Source organism: Hyaena hyaena, unplaced genomic scaffold (genome assembly GCF_003009895.1).
Source record: "Hyaena hyaena isolate Hyena2069 unplaced genomic scaffold, ASM300989v1 scaffold_601, whole genome shotgun sequence".
NCBI lineage: Eukaryota > Metazoa > Chordata > Mammalia > Carnivora > Hyaenidae > Hyaena > Hyaena hyaena.
In genome coordinates, this window is record NW_024081232.1 from 708,611 (window position 1) to 730,030 (window position 21,420).

Consider the following 21,420-nt stretch of genomic DNA (forward strand, 5'->3'; position numbering starts at 1 on the left):
AAACATTTATCTACCCTTTACAGGATGCCCTTTACAATATAAGGTAAAAAAATTCTCCAAAATCTAGAAGAGTGAAATAAATATGTGGAATATGTCATGCAACTTTTCTGCCTGTATTAATTGGAAAACAAAAATGAGCATTTGAGCAGCGTGAAAGGCTGGGTTTAGAAGAAAATGACTTGTGTCTACCAGCAGAGGGCGAGCTTGAGGAGGCAGCCTAGGGTTCAGTTAGAGTGTGGCTCCCTGGAGCAGCTTCTGGTTGGGTCTGCGAGAGAGGACGAGGTGATTTTTCTAATTGTGGGCATTTTCAGGTCACTCTTGATGACAGAAAAGATAATTCAGAGACACATTCAGGTACAAACAGAGACAATGTGTATCTGAGCAGGATCTGGCAGTAATTGACCCTCTGGACCCAAATCAGTACAGAACTGAGAGGTACTTTTGTTCTCTACATGGATTCTCAGAGTGTGGTTCACAGACCCGCGGCACAGGCATCATTTGGGAGCATGTTAGAAAGGTGGTTGCGGGGCGCCTGGGTGGCTTAGTCGGTTAAGCGTCCGACTTTCGCTTAGGTCATGATCTCGCGGTTCGTGGGTTCGAGCCCCGCGTCGGGCTCTGTGCTGACTGCCAGCTCAGAGCCTGGAGCCTGTTTCAGTCTGTGACTCCCTCTCTCTCTGACCCTACCCTGCTCACGCTGTCTCTCTCTCTCTCCTAGAAATAAATAAAAAACATTAAAAAAAAAATTAAAAAAAAAAAAAAAGAAAGGTGGTTGCAGGCACAATCCCTGACCAACTGAATCAGTCTCGCATTTTAAGAAAATCGCCAGGTGATTCTTCACAAAATAATAGTCCGGGAAGCTTCTCTCCCAAGCGATTTCCTCATGCCAAGACAATTCGTTGGACCCTACCTTCCTTCTCTGCTTCCATCCCACATTAAAAAAATTTTTTTGAATGTTTTATTTTTGAGAGAGAGACAGAGAGCACAAGTGGGGGAGGGGCAGAGAGAGAGAAAAAGAGAGAGAGATACACACACAGAATCTGAAGCAGGCTCCAGGCTCCAAGCTGTCAGCACAGAGTCCAATGCGGGGCTCGAACCCACAAAATGCAAGATCATGACCTGAGCTGAAGTCGGACGCTTAACTCACTGAACCTTCTAGGCACCCCTCTGTTCTCATTATGCATAAAATGTATCGAGCAAGCCATTCCATTTGAAAGTGGCCTGTACCACTAATGTTTTTAGTACCTAAAATTTTCTGGAATGTTTGCATGAAATACCATTTAATTATTTTTCAAAACACTTTAATATATCTGTCTATATCCTTAGTCCTCTGGAGTAGCTTTCTGTGTCCCAGCTGTGCCTTTTATTCACTAGACTGTGGGTAGCCTTTACCACCACGTGAATGGAAGAGCACTCTCCTCTTGTCTGAGTGAATCACAGAGCCTTGGGGACAACTCTCTGCCCCCAACATCACCCTGTTGATATTCCTGGAATTCTGCCACAGCAACATCGGGTTCTTTATAGCCTTTGGGTATTCAGGACATCACTTACAAGTGTCTTGTAAGGACGGTTGGCAGACAGCAAGCAAACAACATTTCAGTAGCAAAGGCCTCTAGGTCCAGCCATCACTTAAGCCCTCTGCAGGGAGATACTATCTCTCCTCTAAGTAAGAGGAAATGGAGGCTCACACAGGTTAACTTGCCCAAGGCCCCTGAGGACTAGTTACTGACAGTCTTGAGCCAGCTGTGTGTGACTCCAAAGCCTGGCGATTTTACCTTAGAGGGCTTCACATTCAGAATGGGGCTCAGGCCAGATGCCTGGTGGGCCAAATGGGGCCAGGAGAGGAGGGCCAGACGGTGGGAAAGGAAGTAGGTGGTGTCAAAGGCCATTTTATGTTGCGGAAACTGGCTCTCGCTGCCTCTTGGGTACTAGCTGGGATGAGCACTCATCCCAGCTGAGAGCAGCCACCTGCGGGAGCAGGGCAGCTTCAGCTGACTTGTGAGAATGGCTTTGCCTTAGTAATTCCAGCAGGTGGAGTGGGAGGAGGAGTCTACCTTGCGCTCCTCTGACCCACACTTTAGTTTAGTTTTCTTCTGATTAAGTCAGGACACTGGTTAGGCCACATTTACCAGTGGGCAGGGGCAGGCCACCCAGAAATTCTCTTTTGTTGAGAATAATAGCTATCTTGTTTTCTCTGGGTGCCTCATTTTCCTCATTTTAAAATGAGGACAATACTTTCTATCTTAATAGGACGATTGCCAGGATGAAATGAGTTAATAGCCGTCAAGTGCCTCGCCCATTTTAAGCACTCCATAAATGGGAGCGTGGCAATGTACTCATCCCTTTGAACTGTAAAAAGCCCTGTTGGTCAGATTTGGGTTTAGGAGGAGTCAGAAGTCACACCCATGCTTTTAGCCTAAAGCACATGTGCCAGCACATTTATGGTTTCACCACACTGGGAGGTACGGGCCCCTGGTTAACAATAAAGTGGCATGTCTATGTCTCACTTGCTCTCACCCCAGAGGTACATCCCCTCGGGGAACCTCACTAGAGGAGGGGTATGGGGGTTGAGCCAGCATTCTTGAATGATAATAATAATAATAATAATACCACCCTGCTGCCAACATAGTGCCATTACACAGCTCAAAGCTCTACACTGAACCAGAAGTCAGATGAAGAGGGCAGAAAATTTCAAGTGGAGAATCCCAAGGTGGTCCCCAAGGCTATACCACAATTCCACGCAATTAGAACACACCAACTAGAAAGCCCTTTGGCCAGATTCATAAGATTTTTTTTTTTCTTTGCTAAGAGCTCATCCATGAAAATTAGAATACATTTATAAGTAGGATCACTTATACTGTGATGGAAGTGTTAACTAGGTAGTTAAGAGTAGTCAGGTAGAGGGATAAAGTGATGTCATCATTCACACTCCCAGGAAAATTATGTACATATTCAGGCTAAGGACACCATTTCAGCTAAGAGGCTCCCGGGAGGGAAAAGCCAAGAGCAAGTGCATGCATTTTACTTCTGTTAATATCGGTTTATTTTGGCTGTTGTTGAGCAAAAGGTTGGGTTAATACAGGAAAGGATTTCGGTTTCACAGTAGAGAGTCAGGCTAAGCACACACTCCTCCTCGAGATGATAATAACTCTCTATATAGAGTGGAAACAATAATATCTACTGAATGGGATTATAAAGATTAATAAAATGACATATGTAAAGCATCTAGTTCAATTCCTGGCATATTTTAAGTGCTCAAAAAATAACAGCTATTACTCTGTTAGTTAAGTATTCCGTATGGTATTATTTGTATAAAAATGGGTAGAACAGAGACAGGAAGAACACACATCACAGTGTTAATAGGAGTTCTCTCTGGGTGATTAATTATTCTTTGTTTTCTAGTTTTCTGTACTGTCTCATGTCTATATAATTTTTATTTCTACAGTCAGAAAAAATATACATAAATTTGGAAATGACTGTAACAATTTATTGAATACCATGGGTAGGCTTATAAATGTGTCAGGAACTCTTCAAGGATCCCGTCCAATCTTCCTGAGAGACGCTGCATTAGCCATTTTCAATTTACATTTTATAGAAGAGGAGATTGAGATCTATAAAGTTAAATGACTCGCCAGGGGGTGTACGGCAAGGCTCTGAATACAGGCCTGTTTACACCAGTCACTGTGACCAGGAGTTCTCAGCTGGAGTGGGGGGTGGAGATGGTGGTTGGACACCCCAACTCCTTCCTCATGTTCCTTCTGGCCCTGTCAACACACACCTGCACACACCCTCCCCACACATACACCTACACACATGTGCTCTCACATATACATATACATATGCTGACACCTTCCCTTCTCCCAATACACCATGTTGGATGCTGAAGGCACAGATCATTAATTCAATGGGGGTAAAGCCAGTGTTGGGAACAGAAGACAGGACGGTAACAGAGAAATCGTACACAGACACACCCGTCGGCTGTGGACACTACTTTGTTTGGTCTTAGGTAATGTCATGTACAGGAGTCAAGCAATTCCTTAAAGGACTTTGCTCTCAGAACACTCAGCTGTAGGTATGCAAGAGCATCAGCCTAACTAACTGAACGGGGTTTTTGGCAACAGATGGTCCCATGGATCAGGCACATCAGTCTCTGTGACACAAAAAGGCTGGTTAAAACCATTCCCAGGCCCGAATGGCTTCAAACAGTTGTGGGCCTGATTAGTGTACAAGAAACACTCCCTGTGCTCTCAACCTGGCTGATTGCTCTGAATCTCTGGAGAAAATCAGGTGTCTGTATTTGTCTTTGACAAATTTCAAATTAATTACTTGCCTGCAATTGGGAGGGGGCTCTACAAACAATGGGGTCCCTGCAGGGCATTAATGAATCAAGAGCAGCTCATTCTGTATATTTGTAGCATCTCTGTTCTTCTGGTCAGGTGTAGAGCAAGTACTTGCTTTGGAAGGTCGGATGTGTTCTCTTGCACACAAGTCTAAGTACGGGATGGTAGAATCTTCTATGGTCACTGTACTCAGAGACAAATCAATACCATGCTTGATCTTTGCAAACTCTTCCCAGCGCTATGTAGAAGATTATTTATGTAGATCTCACCATAGGCCATCAGTTCATTAATAAAATGGGGGCACTCTTGTATTCTGTAAAATGGAATTGTGGATTTAGCTTTGGTTAAACCTGCCGGTCACCATGCTAACAACACTTTTTCACTCCTACATTTTAGTGGGGTTTCTGCTCTGCCACATTCTGACACTGTCTGAATGGGGCACTCAGTGGGAGGGGGCCTTCTGCTTTACTTTCAGGGAGATCATATGGGTATTTGAATTCATACACACCAAAGGCCAGGGAGAGAACCCTGGCCATGTAAAGCCTTTACCTTGTGCTACTTGGGTTACAGGCAAATGAGAAACGTGTGATGGAATAGGGATTTTCAGAAGTTACGTGACTTGCCCAGGGTCACACTAATATATGGCAGAGGTAAAATCCAGCTTTTCAGACTCAACCACATGAGTGACATGCTTCAAAGAGGCTACCTGTGAATTCCACTGCTCAAAACAGTCTGGAACACCACAGGCCTAAAATCAGGGGTCTGCCTTCAGACCCAGTTATAAAAATCTCCAAGGCAGAATAAGGATTATAATTTTGCTGTTGTTTGCACATAGTAGTTGACAAAAAAAAAGAGAGAGAGAGGCTCATCCTTACCATACATCTTACTTACCACACTGGACCATTTGGAGGGGGAGGGGGGGCTCAAAAGAACAATTTTAAAAAGTAGACTTTTAAAAGCTACTCTTTGGTTAAAATCAACCAGTCAGGCAACAACAGATGTTGGCAAGGATGCAGAGAAAGAGGATCTCTTTTGCACTGCTGGTGGGAATGCAAACTGGTGCAGCCACTCTGGAAAACAGTACGGAGTTTCCTCAAGAAGTTAAAAATAGAACTACTCTACGACCCAGCAATTGCACTACTAGGTATATACCCAAGGGATGCAGGTGTGCTCTTTCAAAGGGACACATGCACCCCAATGTTTATAGCAGCGCTATCGACAATAGCCAAAGTATGGAAAGAGCCCAAATGTCCACTGACAGATGAATGAATAAGGAAGATTTGGCATACACACACACACACACACACACACACACACACAATGGGGTATTACTCAGCAATTGACAAAAATTAAGTCTTGCCATTTGCAACTACATGGATGGAACTAGAGGGTATCATGCTAAGCGAAATGAGTCCATCAGAGAAAGACAAATATCATATGATTTCACTCACATGAGGACATTAAGATACCAAACAGATGAACATAAGGGAAGAGAAATAAAAATAATATAAAACAGGAAAGGGGACAAAAACATAAGAGACTCTAAAATATGGAGGGCAGAGGGTTGCTGGAGGGGTTGTGGGAGGGGGGATGGGTTAAATGGGTGAGGGACATTAAGGAATCTACCCTTGAAGTCACTGTTGTACTGTATGCTAACTAACTTGGACGTAAATTTTAAAAAGAATTAATAAAAATAAAAATAAATAAATAAACAAAAGCCATTCTTCCCCCAGCACTTCCAAGCAAGTGGGTCTTAGAGACCTTCCCAGAGTTCTTTGGACCTTAAATTCACAGGTAAGATAACTGTGAAATCACCTAGAAGGGTGCTGCCGCCTTGAAGCCTGAACTTCGGTAAAGACTGGGGACCTCACAGCAGCTGAGGTTTATCTCCTGTCACATTTTAATGGTGTGTTTCCACACCTGCCAGTCCCCGAAAGGCAGGCAGTTTCTCAAGGGCCTGACTACAACAACTTCTCTGTGTCCTCTCTCAATCCTCTAGCCTTGCAAAGGCCCTGATTCTGAAGTGGTGTAGACGAAATTTCCCCATTCCTCAGTTACTCAGGGTATATCCCCAGGAAACTTATCCACAGCTTGGGCAATGGCTAAAAGACTAGATTAAACAAAAATGTAAAACAATCTACAGAAGACTCAATACTGTTAAGATGTCAATACTACCCAAAGAGATCTACAGATTTAATGTAACCCCTATCAAAGTCCTAATGGCATTGGCTTTTTTTTTTTTTTTTTTTTTACAGAAATAGAAATACCCATCCTAAAATTCCTATGAAATCTCAAGGCTTCCTGAATACCCAATACAATCTTGAAAAAATACAAAGTTAGAGGTCTCCCAGGAGGTTCCTGGTTTAAAAACTTATTACCAAGTCAGAGTAATAGAAACAGTGTGGAAATGGCATAAAGGCAGACATATAGACCGATGGAATAGAATGGAGAGCCTAGAAACAAACTTACATATACGGTCAAATGATTTTTGACAAGGGTGCGAAGATAATTCAACTGGGGAAACACAGTCTTTTCAACAAATGGTTTTGGGAAAACCAGATATCCACATGCAAAACAATGAGATTGGACCCTTACTTTGCATCATATACAAGAATTGATCAAAATGAATTAACGACCTAGGGTGGCTCAGTCCATTGAGTGTCTGACTCTTGATGTCAGGTCATGATCTCATGGTTTGTGAGATGGGGGCCAGCCCCTTGTCAGGCTCTGTGCTGACAGTGCAAAGCCTGCTTTGGATTCGCTCTCTCCCTCTCCTCTTCCCCTCCCATACTTGTGCTTGCTCATGCACTCTCTCTCTCTCAAAATAAATAAAATAAATTTCAAAATGAAAAAAAAAAGAATTAAAGATCTAAATGTAAGAACTAAAATTATACAACTCTTAAAGAAAACAAAAGAAAAGCTTCATAACATTGGATTTGTTCATGGTTTCTTGGATATGACACTAAAACCCAGGGAACAAAAGCAAAAATAGATAAATTGGACTATATAAAAATAAAAGAACTGTGCATCAAAGGATACAATCAACAGAATGAAAAGGCAACATACAGAGTGGGAGAATATATTAGCAAATCATGTATCTGATAAGAGGCTGATATCCAGAATATATAAATAACTCCTAAAACTCAACAACAAGAAACCAAACTCCTAAAACTCAACAAGAAACCAAACAACCTGATTTGAAAATGGGCAAGGGACGTGAATTGACTTTTCAGCAAAGAAATCTGAATACATGGATCCAACCGAGTGTGAACCACTCCTGGACATTTTAGTTAATCCACCACTATCACCCAACCCACCCCCCTCTTTTTTTGGTCATTTTGTGTTGAGTTTTTGCCATTTGTAACTGAAGGATTAATGTAATTAGGAAAGGGATAGACTTTGAATTTATCCCCTCAACTTCAATGATGTCCCTAATTGTCCTTCTGGGAAGATCCCCATAACAACAGCTCACCCTATGTCCGAACTCTTGCCCTTGCTTCACTTCCTGGGGATAGCCATCAATCAGGAAGCCCTTGGTGTCACTGAGGCTAGCCAACATGGCCTCCTTCAGGAGTTCCAGAATGATGCCCTGGAACAGAGAGACAGAATGATCAAGATCTGAGCTCTTCTACAGAACAATGCTAGAATCACCACCCATCTCCATTAGTCATCCCATTTTGGGAGAGAGAAAGGTTCAGATAAGATTAACAGCAGGCAGTAATATACCATATTTCATCCATTCTTAGTCTCACTTTCCCTCCACATTTTATTGCCTATGAAATTGATAGGTATCTTACAATCAGTCATAGTTTAATAGGGTTTTTTTCTAGCTGGTATAGGTATATATGGGCTAGCTTATTAGTTATATTTTACTAGGATGTCTTAAAATAACAGCATCTTAGAATACATGAAATACAGTGGCTATATCTCATATGGGAACACTTCATGAATTAGGGATAATGGTGGTTTAGAACTAAGCAAAACATGGTATAAAATGTGCTTCTCTGTCGATTTTTTTCCCAGTAAATATTTTAAAAATTTGACATCCACTGACTTGAGAAGACTTTCAATATATATGAGGTAGCATTTTCTAGCAATATCACTTTTTCTGTTAAAAATTTTGATTTAACCTGTGCTTATGAAAATGAGAGGAGAGACACACATGGAATCTTGGGAATGGACGTAGGAAAAATGCAACTAGCTGCCCAAATTGAGGGGGATCCCTTTTCTCTGGTTCCCTGGCATCCTCTGAGTTCTGGTTGGGTTAGGGGAATACAGCCATCACAAAGGTGGTAAGAAACTAGCTTGGATAATAGCGAATTAACTCCTCATGAAGTTTATTTTCTAGTGAGAAAGATAACACATGAACAAATAAATATATAATAAATAATCAGCTAGAGAGAATTGGTAAAGACAAAATTAAAGTAAGGCAAAGAGATACAAAATTCTGGAGGTGGTCAGGGAAGAGCTCTTTGATAAACTGGGATATTTAAGTAGGGATCTGGACAAAATAAAGGAGCAAACTATATAAATATATGAAGGAAGAGCACTCAGGCTGAGGAAATAGCAGCACAAAGGCCCTGAGGCAGGAACAGCCTGGCCTATGGGAAGAAAAATGGCGAGGCCAGGGACTGGTGTGAAATGGTGTTGGAGAGGCAGCTGGAATCCAGAGTCATGGGAAGAACTCTGGATTTCATTCTAAGTGTGGTGGGGATCCACTGGAAGCTCCTGGGAAAGGGAATAACACAATTTGACAAACATTTTAAAGAAATCGCTCTGGCCGCTGTGAAAAGAGTAAACTGGAGAGGGGAAAGAGTGGGAGCAAGGAGGTCTGCTAAGAGGCAACTGCAATGGTCTGTTTCCTTTCGTGAGAACCATGCTGGCTTCCAGGCAGGAAACAGACTGTAGCTCATTAAAGGGGAAGCATAAAGCTCTGTTAGCTAATAGGGACGGCATTGTGCAAGCCCTAATTACAGAGCCTGCCATGGGAACTAGTTAGGCAGGGATGAATATTTTTTGATACCCATGGCACACAGCTTCTCCGAGATGGATGGTGATTTGAAAAGGAAAAAAGATACATAAAAGGGAAATTCTTTACTTCAACTATCTAAGGAAGATATGAAATTTCAAGATAATGCTATCATACCTTCCAGAACTAGACCAAAATATTATTTTCTATTTTCCAGAGGGTTCCAATTCTAGGCTTTGCTCTACCATGCTCACTTCTGCTTTGAAGACTTTAACACTAAAGGGGGGACCAGTCTTCTCTGGAAAATAAGAGATAGGCTAACATTCAGGGAGCTGTCAGAGTAACAAGGCAGTAGGAACCTGGGCCTGGACAACATGGTCTGGCCGACAGGTCTCTGCTGTGGACCCACCACCTGCCTCTGGACTGTTACATCAGGGAGAAATAAAATGTAGCTATTGACTTTTGGGCTTCTTTTTTTCCAGCTGCATAGACTAGCTGTGACACTCCAGAATCCTCGCCAGTCAGGGAAGGTGGCTGTTACTTACTGAAGGCACCAGGTCTCCACGTTCCATGATATCCCTGATCAACTTGCTTCTTTCAGATTCTGATGACAGCTCATTACGCAGGAGCTCACCAGTCGACAGGTGTGTAAATCCATATTTTTCCACCAGCTTTTCACACTGTGTGCCTTTGCCGGAGCCTGGCCCACCTAGAAAAGAAGTCACGTATCAGACACCCATCCCAAGCTGCCATGGTGTACAAGCCTCAGCACTTCATTCACCAAGCACGTACTGAGTTCTTATGATTTATAGGGAGCGGTGGACTATGGAGAATGGGATAGAGCCCTTGCCCTCGAAGAGCCTGTTTTCCCAGGGCGTGGGCAGGCGTTATCCTCCACCAACAAGCAGTTACTGTAGGTGCTCTAGTGGGGAGAGTTCAGGCTGCTCCCGGGGCACAGGGGAGGGGGGCACGACTCTGTTTTGGTAGAGATGAAGGAGAAGTTTCCTGGGGAACTGAATACGCTCACATGCAAAACACTGACCACAGTGTCTGGTACACAAGAGGGTGGTCAACAGATGCTAGTTATTAATTTTTAAAATACATTGTTTTCATTTTCAAACAATCCCAAACGTACAGAGGAGTTATCAGTAGAGAGCAAAGAACTTTCTGAAACATTTGAGAATAAGTTGCCATTCTGATGCCTGCTTCATCACTACAGAACACTTCAGTTTCATTTCCTTCAAACAAGGAGCCAAGCCTATCCTTCCACATAACTGCATCTTCAGAACCCATTCAGATTTCAGTGGAATTGTTCCAGTAATGTCCTTGGAAGCCAATGGGTCAAGTTCAGAATCACGCATTGCTTTATTTGTCATGTCCTTCTGGTCTCCTTCCATATGGAAGAGATTCTTCATGTTTCCTTGACACTTTTGAAGAATATATTTATTTTGTAGAATGTCCCTCAATATGATTTTTCCCTGCTGTTTTCTGAATATTATTATTCTCAGTATCAGCCATATTTCTTTGATGAGCATTACACCTTTGACTCTTTTCCTTGCCTCCCTGCCCCAAGTTGCTAAGTTGTAAGATTTTACATCCAAAATTAATAGCTAACCTTTGCCAGGAGTTTACTGTACCACCTACTGTTCTAAGCATTTTAAAGATTTTATTTTGAAAGAGAGAGAGAGAGAGAGAGAGAGAGCATGTGCATGCATGTGGGAGAGAGACAAATGGAGAGGGAAAGAGAGAGAATCTTAAGCAGGTCTTCACGCTTAATGCAGAGCCTGATGGGGGTTTGATTCCACCATCATGAGATTGTGACCTGAGGCCAAATCAAGAGTCAGACACTTAACTGACTGAACCACCCAGGTGCCCTCAAGCATTTTATATGTATTAATTTAAAATAATCTTAAAAGGTAGGCACTATTATCTCCATGCTACAGATGGGGAAGCAGAGGCAGAGAATGAACTCAACTACCATAAACTGCATGGTCAATATGTACAAAGTCAAGGAGGTGAAACCTAAACTCTGGCTCTCAGAGGCGTCTCCTCTTTTCTTCCCTGCTGACCAGGTTAGCCTGTGGTATGAGCAGGTCTTTATGCTCGGGGCTTATGGCAGTCATTCCGCCTCCGAATGGGGGAGAGGCGAGACTCTGGAGTCCAGCAAACTTTCTAGCAGGATGATCTGCCTGAAAAGCATGGGCACATCCCAGCTCCATAGCATTCAGTGGCTTCCCATTCCCCACAGGATAAGATCCAAGCTCCTGGGAATAGTGTTTCAACCTTCAAGAGTCTAGTTTAACCTCTCAACATTTTTTTTCTCCATTTCTCATCCTTCTCCAACACCGTCATGTCCAGCCACATACTATCCCTTCAACAAGACATACTTCTCCAGGCCACTCTGCTTTTGCTCTCCCAGGTCCTCAGCCTGGAACGCCCTTCCTTCCTCCTCTAACTATTGAGATCCTCTTCATCTCTTAGCCCTGGATCAAATGCCTGCCCCTTCTGCCAGGACTCAGACATCTTGCCCTCACCTCTGTGGGAGTGAGGGGTTTAAACAGCACTTGGGTGCCCTCAGCCTATCCACCACTTGGTCTCCAGGTCCCTCACTATGTCCCCCACCTTGCACACAGTAAGTGACCTGTCAAATGCCTGATGAACTGAAGTTTTTCCTGATAGAGGGGATATTGAACATTAAAATGCAAAACACGACTGAGATATTAATGGTAGTGAGGATTTGGGACATATTTGGCAGTTTTCCTGGTTCGCCTCTCTTCATCTTCAAAACTCCTTTCGCAGGACACTTGGCAACTTCCCCCTTGGGGGACCTTAGCTGTTGTTCCTTGTTAGTGAAAGGGCCTCTCTCTTTCGCCTTGGTGGAAAATAAAAGAAAGATCCATGTTTTCTATCTTCCGCTAACCCCAATAGCTGCTATAAGCCGGGCAGGGTGGGTTCAGACACCTCGCAGTGTTGTCATGGATGTGCTAGGCGTCACAGGGAAACAGCAATTGCAGAGGCTCACAAAACCAATGCGGACCACTTAGGGGGACCAGCCAGTCGCCAGCCAAAGCTACATTTGCTCTGAGCACTAGGATTTGTCTGCTGAGATCACAGAAATGGAGGGAGAGTGTGGGAACAAGAGATGGCCACTCAGGCAAGAAGTGCTTCCAGAGAGATGAGTAAGGAGAACAGGGAGCTGAGCTCCTGCAGAAGCCTCCAGGGCTTCTATGGCCAGATTTACGTAGAAACCCTTTTCCTGGGATGGCTGGAAGCCGGTCATGTGGAAAAGGTATTTTTGGACTCCGCTTACAAGGCAAAAAATGCTGTGTTCCAATGATTTTCTTCCTTCAGCATCCCACTAATATGACTATTATAGTTTTTCTTCCTCTAAAATGTTATTTAATAAATTTTGACACAAAGGCAATTAAAAATCTTCAGCCTAAATTAACAACAGCTGCGTGTGCGGCAGCAGCCACTGCCCCAGTTAGGAACCTTTGTGGAGCAACAGCTGCAAATTCTCAGCATTCTTGGGCCAAATGGTGCAGGCACGTTGGAATTTTAGGTAATCCACACAATGCCACGATTCTTCCATGGCTCCCAACCAGAGAACAAAGCGATTTTTATCACTGCAGGGAAGGCACAATAGCTGCTAGGAGAAATATGAATTTTCATACAATGTCACTTACAGGTCTTTGAGGCCTTAACTTACGACTTTTAAATAAGGAGCAATGGGGCCTTGATATCTTCCCTCTAGGATAATCTGTTATGTGGTAGAAAAATCTTTTGAGGTGCCACATATCAGAAGGAGTGGGCCGTGTTCTCTGGTGACAGGATGACTGGCAGCAGACAAGGAGCTGTCACGTTTGCTGTCATCTCCCGGACTTTTAGTGCATCATTACTAAGGCTCACACCCCGGAGCTAACCCGTACACAATACTGTGTGGTGTCATTCCCAAGGAGTCTGCAACGGGAGGCTCCATTTTGAAGGGGCCATCAACATTTCACGAGGAAAAAGCGTTGAGAAATCTTAATTCTCAACCTCCAATATAATCGAACATTTTTTGCAGGTGAGGTGTAAGGTGCTCGTTGTGCAAGTGGAAATGCTGTAAACTCTCCACAGCTCAGTACGGGTCTCCCCCTGAGGTCCTGACAGCACCACAAAGGAGGGGCCCATGCAGAGGAGCAGCCACCCCAGGGGTGCGGGTCTGTATTCTCACTCGAGCTTTCTCTTTGGTCCCTTTAGAACTTGGAGATGGACTGGAAACAAGCTGTGTCACCCCCCATGCCCACTTGGGTCACCTTTTTCCACAAGCCCTTTATTCCCCGGAGCAAGCTTCTCTTAGGAGGCAGCTCCCGCTTTCATTAGCTCAATCCTCTTTTAGGAGACGATTCCTGGATTCATTGGCTGGGCTCTGCAAGAGAAGACCTGCCTCCAAAGCAAGTATTGCAAGACTGCTTGGCTTCAGGATGAAATAGCAAAGCTGGTGTGTGGGAGCACATTCTGGGCTCCGAAGGAAAAGGCCGAACAAATCATGATGTCAGATAGATAATCAGCTGAACCCTCAATCCAAACAAATGCAAGTATGTAAGCTTCTATTACACTTCTCTTTATTATTATTATCATTATTATTATTAGAGAGAGAAGGGGCTCACGTGAGTGAAGGTGGAGAGAGAGGGAAGGAGAGAGAATCCCATGAGGGGCACAGATAGAGAGAGAGGAGCAGGGTTCACCCGATGCGGGACTCAAACCGTGAGATCATGACCTGAGCCAAAGTCAGATGCTTAACCAACTGAGCCACTCACGCACATTAGACTTTTATTTTTAAATATTTCAAATAGCAATGGCATAGAGCAGTTAATAATGTCATTTGTTGACATTTTACTGTGTCTCGTTAACTGTGGGATGCCACCTGGAATTGAGCCTATTACTACAGCTCTTCCTTTGACTAACATCCGCTGGGCAGCTAGTATATGTCAGATGCTCTGCTAAGCTCTGAAAATAAAAAGACTCAGAGGCCCATCAGAGAATTTGCCGTCTAATGGGAGGATGGCAAGTGAACCCAGCATCACAGCTGTGAGGCAGGCGCAGGAGCCGGGCCTGTAAACTCTGTTGGACTTAACACTGGGAGGGACTCCTGGCCCAGGCAAGAATGAACGAGGATGCGTAATTTCCTTCACTGACACAGGGGAAATGTGGGAAAGTAGAGCATTATGGGTGAGCCTGATGTCTTCAGTACGGTGGTTTGGAGTGCAAGCTGGTCCTGCAGGGAATGGTAGGAAAGAAAGGAGAGTGATGTCCAGGGAAGGGCAAGGGGCAGGCGAATCAGGCAATAAAACCTGGCCCTACCACTTACTAGTTGCGTGGCTACAGGTGAGTCTAAACTTCTCTGAGCCTCAGTTTCTTCAGCTGTAAAATGAAATAAGAGCCAATTGTCTGCCTCATTCTCCCTTAGAGCCTCCTTCCTCTTTCTCTCCCATACCCAACCGGTTGTTAAGCAACTTTGAAAAGTTGAGTCTACATTTGCAAAATCTCTGAAATCTGTCCCTCATCTCACATCTCATTAAAAATTTCCCTTGTCCCCATCCCTCTGCCAAAAAACCCTGGAGCTTGGTAAAGGCTACATGTAATACAAGACGGTTACTCATCCTGCTAGCTCTTCCTGACCATATCTGCGGGGGATCATCGGCATACTGAGGTTTGAATTAAACACAATCTAACAAGTTTGGGGATTAGCCATCACCTTGAGATGTCCAGACCATTTGCAGGTATTTAAGATATATATGTTAGCATGTGTGTTTATATACACACACACAGGTATCTGGTTTAGAAAACTCAAAGTTTGTTTCCCCTAAAGAGCAGCAGAGAGGATAGCATTCTTTGGGTTCTAATTTTCTAATTGTCTTTAGCAAAGCTTTCCAGGCCTTAATGCCCATCCCACCCAGCCTCAACATTCTTTAAACTTCTTCAGCACCAGTGACCTGTATCACTGACTGAATTTTAGCTCCCTATTGATCTGGCAGAAATGGAGAGTTTCTTATCTCTTGGCTCTATCCTTCTACTCTGCACATGTCTTTCTGTCCCTTTTTGTTTTCCCTTGACCTCACTTCTCAACTTGTTCTCTGCCTTCTTTGTGATCTCACTGAGTTGGTCCAATCCCTTTGGACCATTTACCTCCCTAGTCATCTGGACACCAGGCCCTTTCTAGGAGCTATGAATCCTTTGCCCCCATTGAATTCTGTTGTGGCTTCCATGAGAACCACCAACTACTCTGCCCAACCCACCAATTGCTTTATTTGATCTACTCTGGGTTGTTAAGAATTCCTCAAGACAGTCAGAAAACCCGGCCAACTGGGTCATGCTATCTAACTTCATAATAGCTGCTAATGCTTTTGGGTAAATAGATTCCTCTTTTGCTGATACAAAATGGAATGTCCGATATTTCTATTGTCTATGTCTAATAGACATTCTATTGTCAATGTCTAATACTTCCCCATTGTCCTCAGATCTTCAAACACATTCTTTAAACATAGTCTTACTCTTACAAGTATTTTCAAAAAATATTTATTTTTGAAGAGAGAGAAAGAGTGCATGCAAGGGAGGAGTAGAGAGAGAAAGGAAGAGAGAATCCCAAGCAGGCTCATGCTGTCAGTGCAAAGCCCAATGTGGGGCTCGAAATGACAAACTGTGAGTTCATGACCTGAGCTGAAATCAAGAGTCAGATGCTTAACTGACTGAGCCACCTAGGCACCCCCTCTTACAAGTATTTTCAATCTTCCTATTCACTACAAAGGTGAAGATTATCTTCTTTCCTTAACATTTTCAAAACGTATGTGTCTTCATCTTTTATCCTCCATCCCTTCTTTCTTTTGTTTGGAAGACTATTTTACACAACTATTTAGCAGAAGGCTAACTTCTCAGTTTTGGTTCTTTTAGCACCTTGGCATTTTCCTTGACAGTACTTTTCACAGTATAATGACTCTCTCTTTCATCTATCTACCTCACATTTATTTAAAGTCTGCCTTTCATATTTGACTCTATGGTTCACAAGCACAGGCTATGGGTGTACTTTGCTCACTACAGTGCCCAAACACAGTGCCTGAACCATAATAGACATTTCATAATTGTGGCTGAAAGAACAAATTATTTAATTCTATTCTATTCTATTCTATTCTATTCTATTCTATTCTATTCTATTCTATTCTATTCTATTCTATTCTATTCTATTCCATTCTATTCTATTCTATTCCATTCCATTCCATTCCATTTTATTTTATTTTATTATTTTAATTCCAGCATAGTTAACATAGAGTGCTATATTAGTTACAGGTGTACAATATAGTGATTCAACAATTCCACAAATCATCTAGTGCTTGTCATGACAAGTGTACTCCTCCATCACTATCACCTATTTCACCTATCTCCCCCCCAAATAAATTACTTAATGACGAAAGGATCCCCTCTGGCCTGCTCCAACAACTTGCTCCTCTTTCCTGTCCTCTCAGTTGGCACCATCTTGTCTCTCTTCTGTGTAACAATAGGCTCATGTGTTCCCAATCCAAATGAAAATATTTCTACCATTGTCTGCATCCTCTGGTTATTTTTATATTCTTTCCTATTTTTTCAGTATCCTAAAACTGCCTGTTTCCATTTCCCTCTCTTTTCCTGACTCCTTGTCCTCTTGTATGCTCCCTCCTGCTCCCATCACTCTCTGAACTTGATCTTTTATAGTTCAACAGTGATTGCATAATTGTCATATCACTTACTGATTTTCCTCTAGTCTTTACGATTTTAGACCCTTTGGTAGCATTTAACACCATTGATAAATATCTTGAAATTCTGTCTTCCCCTGATCTCCAAGACACAAAGTTTGCCCTCATTTTCTTTCTTCCTTTGCCAGGCTGAAACTCACAGAAAGTAGAAAGTGCTTTATTTTTACCGGTGTCTCTCCAGAACCTTGCATGGTGTCACAGACAATTGTGAACGAGAGCCAATGACTAGGAGCCGTGTGGCCCCACAAATTTCCTTTCATGTAAAAGGAACGCTGGACCAAAGGACTCAACTTCCAAGTTTACATCCCATACCTTTATCTAATCAGATGACTTTGATCAGGTCTTATCCTTTTGGAGCTCCAGCCTCTTTAATTACAAATTAGGGAACAGCACTTTTATATTGTGATACTATTTTAACATCTTTGAAGATGGGTAGTCTTCACAGTTATAGCCTGTGAAGGTATCAAATATCTTTTGCAAATCAAACGATCCTATTTTGATATAGTCATCAGAATTGTTAAAAAATCTATTCGATGTCTATCTCTTAAAGTATTTCTTTCTCTCTAGACAAAAATGTGCTCAAAGGTTGGGTTTACGTTTTTGTGACTGAGTGATTCCTTTCAGAGAAAAGCTAGCATTCCATCAGATCATGAACTGATTGTGTCCTAGGAATGATCTTCAACCACTGTTGGCCTGTGAGTCATTTTCAACATTCTGTATTCGAGATGAGCTGTTTCACCATACTGAGTTTTGGCAGGCTGTTGCTGAGAACAGACTCTGACTAAACACAATTGAGAAAAATAGATCCTTATCCTCCAAGACAACATCTCTATTAGTTCTGAAATGCACTGCTGCTTCAGGTTATTTGGTAAATAGGATAAAATATGTCAGTGATAGGGTCAGCTGCAGGTTATATGGAAGAACTTCACATGTGACCGTGAACTTCTTGATGGCAGGCATTGTGCTTTGTGCTTGGTGGATAGTGGTAGTTGTTAGACCAGTGAATGAATGAATAAACGGATGGTAAACAATCTGAGAGCTCCAGGGAGAAGGAAGTAGCCCTGTATATGACATTAGGAGATAGGAGACTTTGGTTCTAGCCCATTCCTGCATTGAACTAGCCAAGTGATACTGGGAGATCTTGGGAGATTTTGCCTCTTTGGATGCTACCTTCCTTGTCTTTGAATTGAAGAGTCTCGATTAACAGTTTTTTTTTTCCCTTTCTTTCTTTCTCTCTCTATATGTGTTTTATTACTCTTCCTTAATATCCAAACTTCCTTTCCATAGTGCTCCTCCCTGAGGAAGGATTATTTGTCCCCACTGTTTTGAACTTAAGAGTTCCCAAGTGTTTTGGCCAATGAAATGTGGGCAGAGGGGGACATGTATCATAATTAAATAGAGGTTTTTATAGCCATTACACAGTTTTCCATGTCTTTTGACATTTCACCATGAAACTAGCAATGTTCCAGATAGTAGGGGCATGGTTACCAGAGTGAAGCCTAGTCAACTGTTGATGAATGTGTAACATTGGTCCAGAACAGGGGCGCCTGGGTGGCTTAGTCGGTTAAGCGTCCGACTTTTGCTCAGGTCATGATCTCGCGGTTCGTGTGTTTGAGCCCCGCGTCGGGCTCTGTGCTGACTGCCAGCTCAGAGCCTGGAGCCTGTTTCAGTCTATGACTCCCTCTCTCTCTGACCCTCCCCTGCTCACGCTGTCTCTCTCTCTCTCCTAGAAATAAATAAAACATTCTCCCAGTATCACTTGGCTAGTTCAATGCAGTGAAACATTGGGAGATCGTGGGAGATTTTTGCCTCTTTGGATGCTACCTTCCTTGTCTTTGAATTGAAGAGTCTCGATTAATGGTTTTTTTTTTTTTTTCCTTCCTTCCTTCCTTCCTTCCTTCCTTCCTTCCTTCCTTCCTTCCTTCCTCTCTTTCTCTCTCTCTCTCTATGTGTTTTATCACTCTTCCTTAATATCCAAACTTCGTTTCCATAGTGCTGAGATAATGGTTCTATTGTGAATGAATGCTTGTTACAATCATTAATAAAAATCCTCATTCCTAGGGCAAACCTCTCTCTTGCAGATGAAGGGAACTTTTGTTTTCTCAGCATCAAGCCCAAGAGAACAGAAGGGGGACTGTGGCCTATTTTGTACCAGTGAAATGGTTCGGAGAGAGACATGTTTGAGAAGTCACTGCAGACTGTTCATATAAAGGTATCTGGTTCACAGTGCTTTTGGCTTGATATTTGATCTATTAAGTATCTGTTCTATTAGCATTTTTTTTTAATGTTTAGGAATCACTACCTTTGTGCATGCTGTTTCCTCTTACCCAAGACTTGAACCTTCCTTGTCTTAACTCTTTGTAAATGTTAGAGTCATTTAATCCTTATAATAACTATTTTAAATAGATGTTATTTATAACTTATTGTACAGGTTAAAAATCTGTGCCCAACAGCCACTTGTGCCTTGGTAACTGCTAAGCTTTATGGCTTCCCATATGTAAGGCCATTCTGGAAATCAGATAAACTGCTGTTCAGAACTGCAATGCACAGCTTTCAGTTAACCAGAAGCCAGGCTTTCATAATGGCCCCATAGCATTGCCAGTTGACATCCAATTAATTATTGCATCAGACATGCTCACACTAAACCCCATCATTGTTTATCTAAAATTCAAATTTAGGGGTGCCTGGGTGGCTCAGTCGGTTAAGCGTCCGACTTTGGCTCAGGTCTTGATCTCATGGTTTGTGGATTCGAGCCCCACGTTGGGCTCTGTGCTGACAGCTCAGAGCCTGGAGCCTGCTTCAGATTCTGTGTCTCCCTCTCTCTCTGACCCTCTCCTGCTCACACTGTCTCTCTCTCTCTCAGAAATAAATAAAACATTTAAAAAATTTTTAAAAAAAGAATCACTACCTTGGTGCATGCCATTTCCTCTTACCCAAGACCAGAACCTTCCTCATCTTGTCTCTATGTAAGGGCTAGAGTCATGGCATCCAATTTCAGAGTCTTGTGTTAACTAAACATTTCACATATCTTTCTGTGCCTGTGGTAAATTCTGTGAATGGCAGAATTATTGACTATTGGAGTTGTCACAACAGAGGTGAAATCATGTCTCTAAAGTCTCCAGGTTAATAAATAGTGGGAGTGGGTAGGGCTGCTAGTTTTAACAAATAAAAATACAAAACAACTAGCTAAACTTGAATTAAAAAAAAATTATGTTTTATTTATTTCTTAGAGAGAGGGAGACAGAGCATGAGCAGAGAAGGGGCAGAGAGAGAAGGAGACATAGAATCTGAAGCAGTCTCCAGGCTCTGAGCAGGCTGTCAGCACAGAGCCTGACCCGGGGCTCCCAAGGTAGTGATTCTTAAAGTTTTCACCACAGGATGCTGTGAACTCCTATAGCTCTTAGTACAAACCAATTTCCATCCTAAATTTATTACCAGTATAATCCCATCCCCATGCCAACCACATCCCCATGCTTAGCCCATCTCCATTCCATCCCACCTCCATCCCAGCCCCATCTCCATCCCATCCCCATCTCCATGCCAGCCCCATCTCCATTCCACCCCCATCTCTATCCCACCCCCATCTTCATCCCACCCCATCTCCATTCCAGCCCCATCTCTATCCTACCCCATCTCCATACTACCTCCATCTCCAACCCACCCCCATCTCCACTCCATCCCACCTCTGTCCCAGCCCCACCTCTGTCCCACCTCCATCTCCATCCCACCCCCATCTCCATCCCAGCTCCATCTCCATGCCAGCCCCATCTCTATCCTACCCCATCTCCATTCTACCCCATTTCCATCCCAGCCCCATCTTCATCCCAGCCCCATCTCCATACTACCTCCATCTCCATCCAAGCCTCATATCCAGTCTAACTCCACCTCCAAACAAAGACAGAGACAGGATTTCCAAACTGCTCATGAGAAAATCCTATTAAAAAACCTGTCCTTTTTTTCTTCACCCAGAGGTCTCTAGGGCCTGTTGCAGACCTGACTCACCAAGCTTATAAACTAGAGCCTTCCAAAAGCTGTTTCAGTCAGGACTTTCTTATTTAGGTCTCTAAACTCTGAGAATTCATGTTCTAGAATTCATGTACTCTGCCTCTTCCAAGTTCATCTTAAACTTATCAAGCCACTGTTTTTCCTGTTTTGTAGTCCACATCACACTATGATCTTAGGCATGCATTAAATGAATACAGTAGGCAATTTACAAACTTAGCCTTTCCTTTCTATGTGTTCCTTCTTTTAAAGAAAACAGTTTTTCTCTGTCAAAAAAATACATGCTCTTTACTGAAGATTTAAACAATTCAGAAAAGTAAAAGAAGAGTCTCCCATAATCCTA

At 42.9% G+C, this 21,420-nt stretch overlaps 1 protein-coding gene across 2 annotated transcripts in view; it reads right to left on the reverse strand.

The window, feature by feature from the left end:
• AK5 (adenylate kinase 5) overlaps positions 1 to 21,420 on the reverse strand; it is a 233,373-nt gene that overhangs the window by 20,034 nt on the left and 191,919 nt on the right. For both annotated transcript variants that reach the window (XM_039257066.1, XM_039257067.1), the window contains exons 11-12: positions 9,852 to 10,015; positions 7,810 to 7,926 (exon numbers count right to left, since the gene is read on the reverse strand). In XM_039257066.1, the coding sequence (XP_039112997.1) occupies positions 7,810 to 7,926; positions 9,852 to 10,015 (281 nt within the window). The remainder of the gene's footprint in view (positions 1 to 7,809; positions 7,927 to 9,851; positions 10,016 to 21,420) is intronic.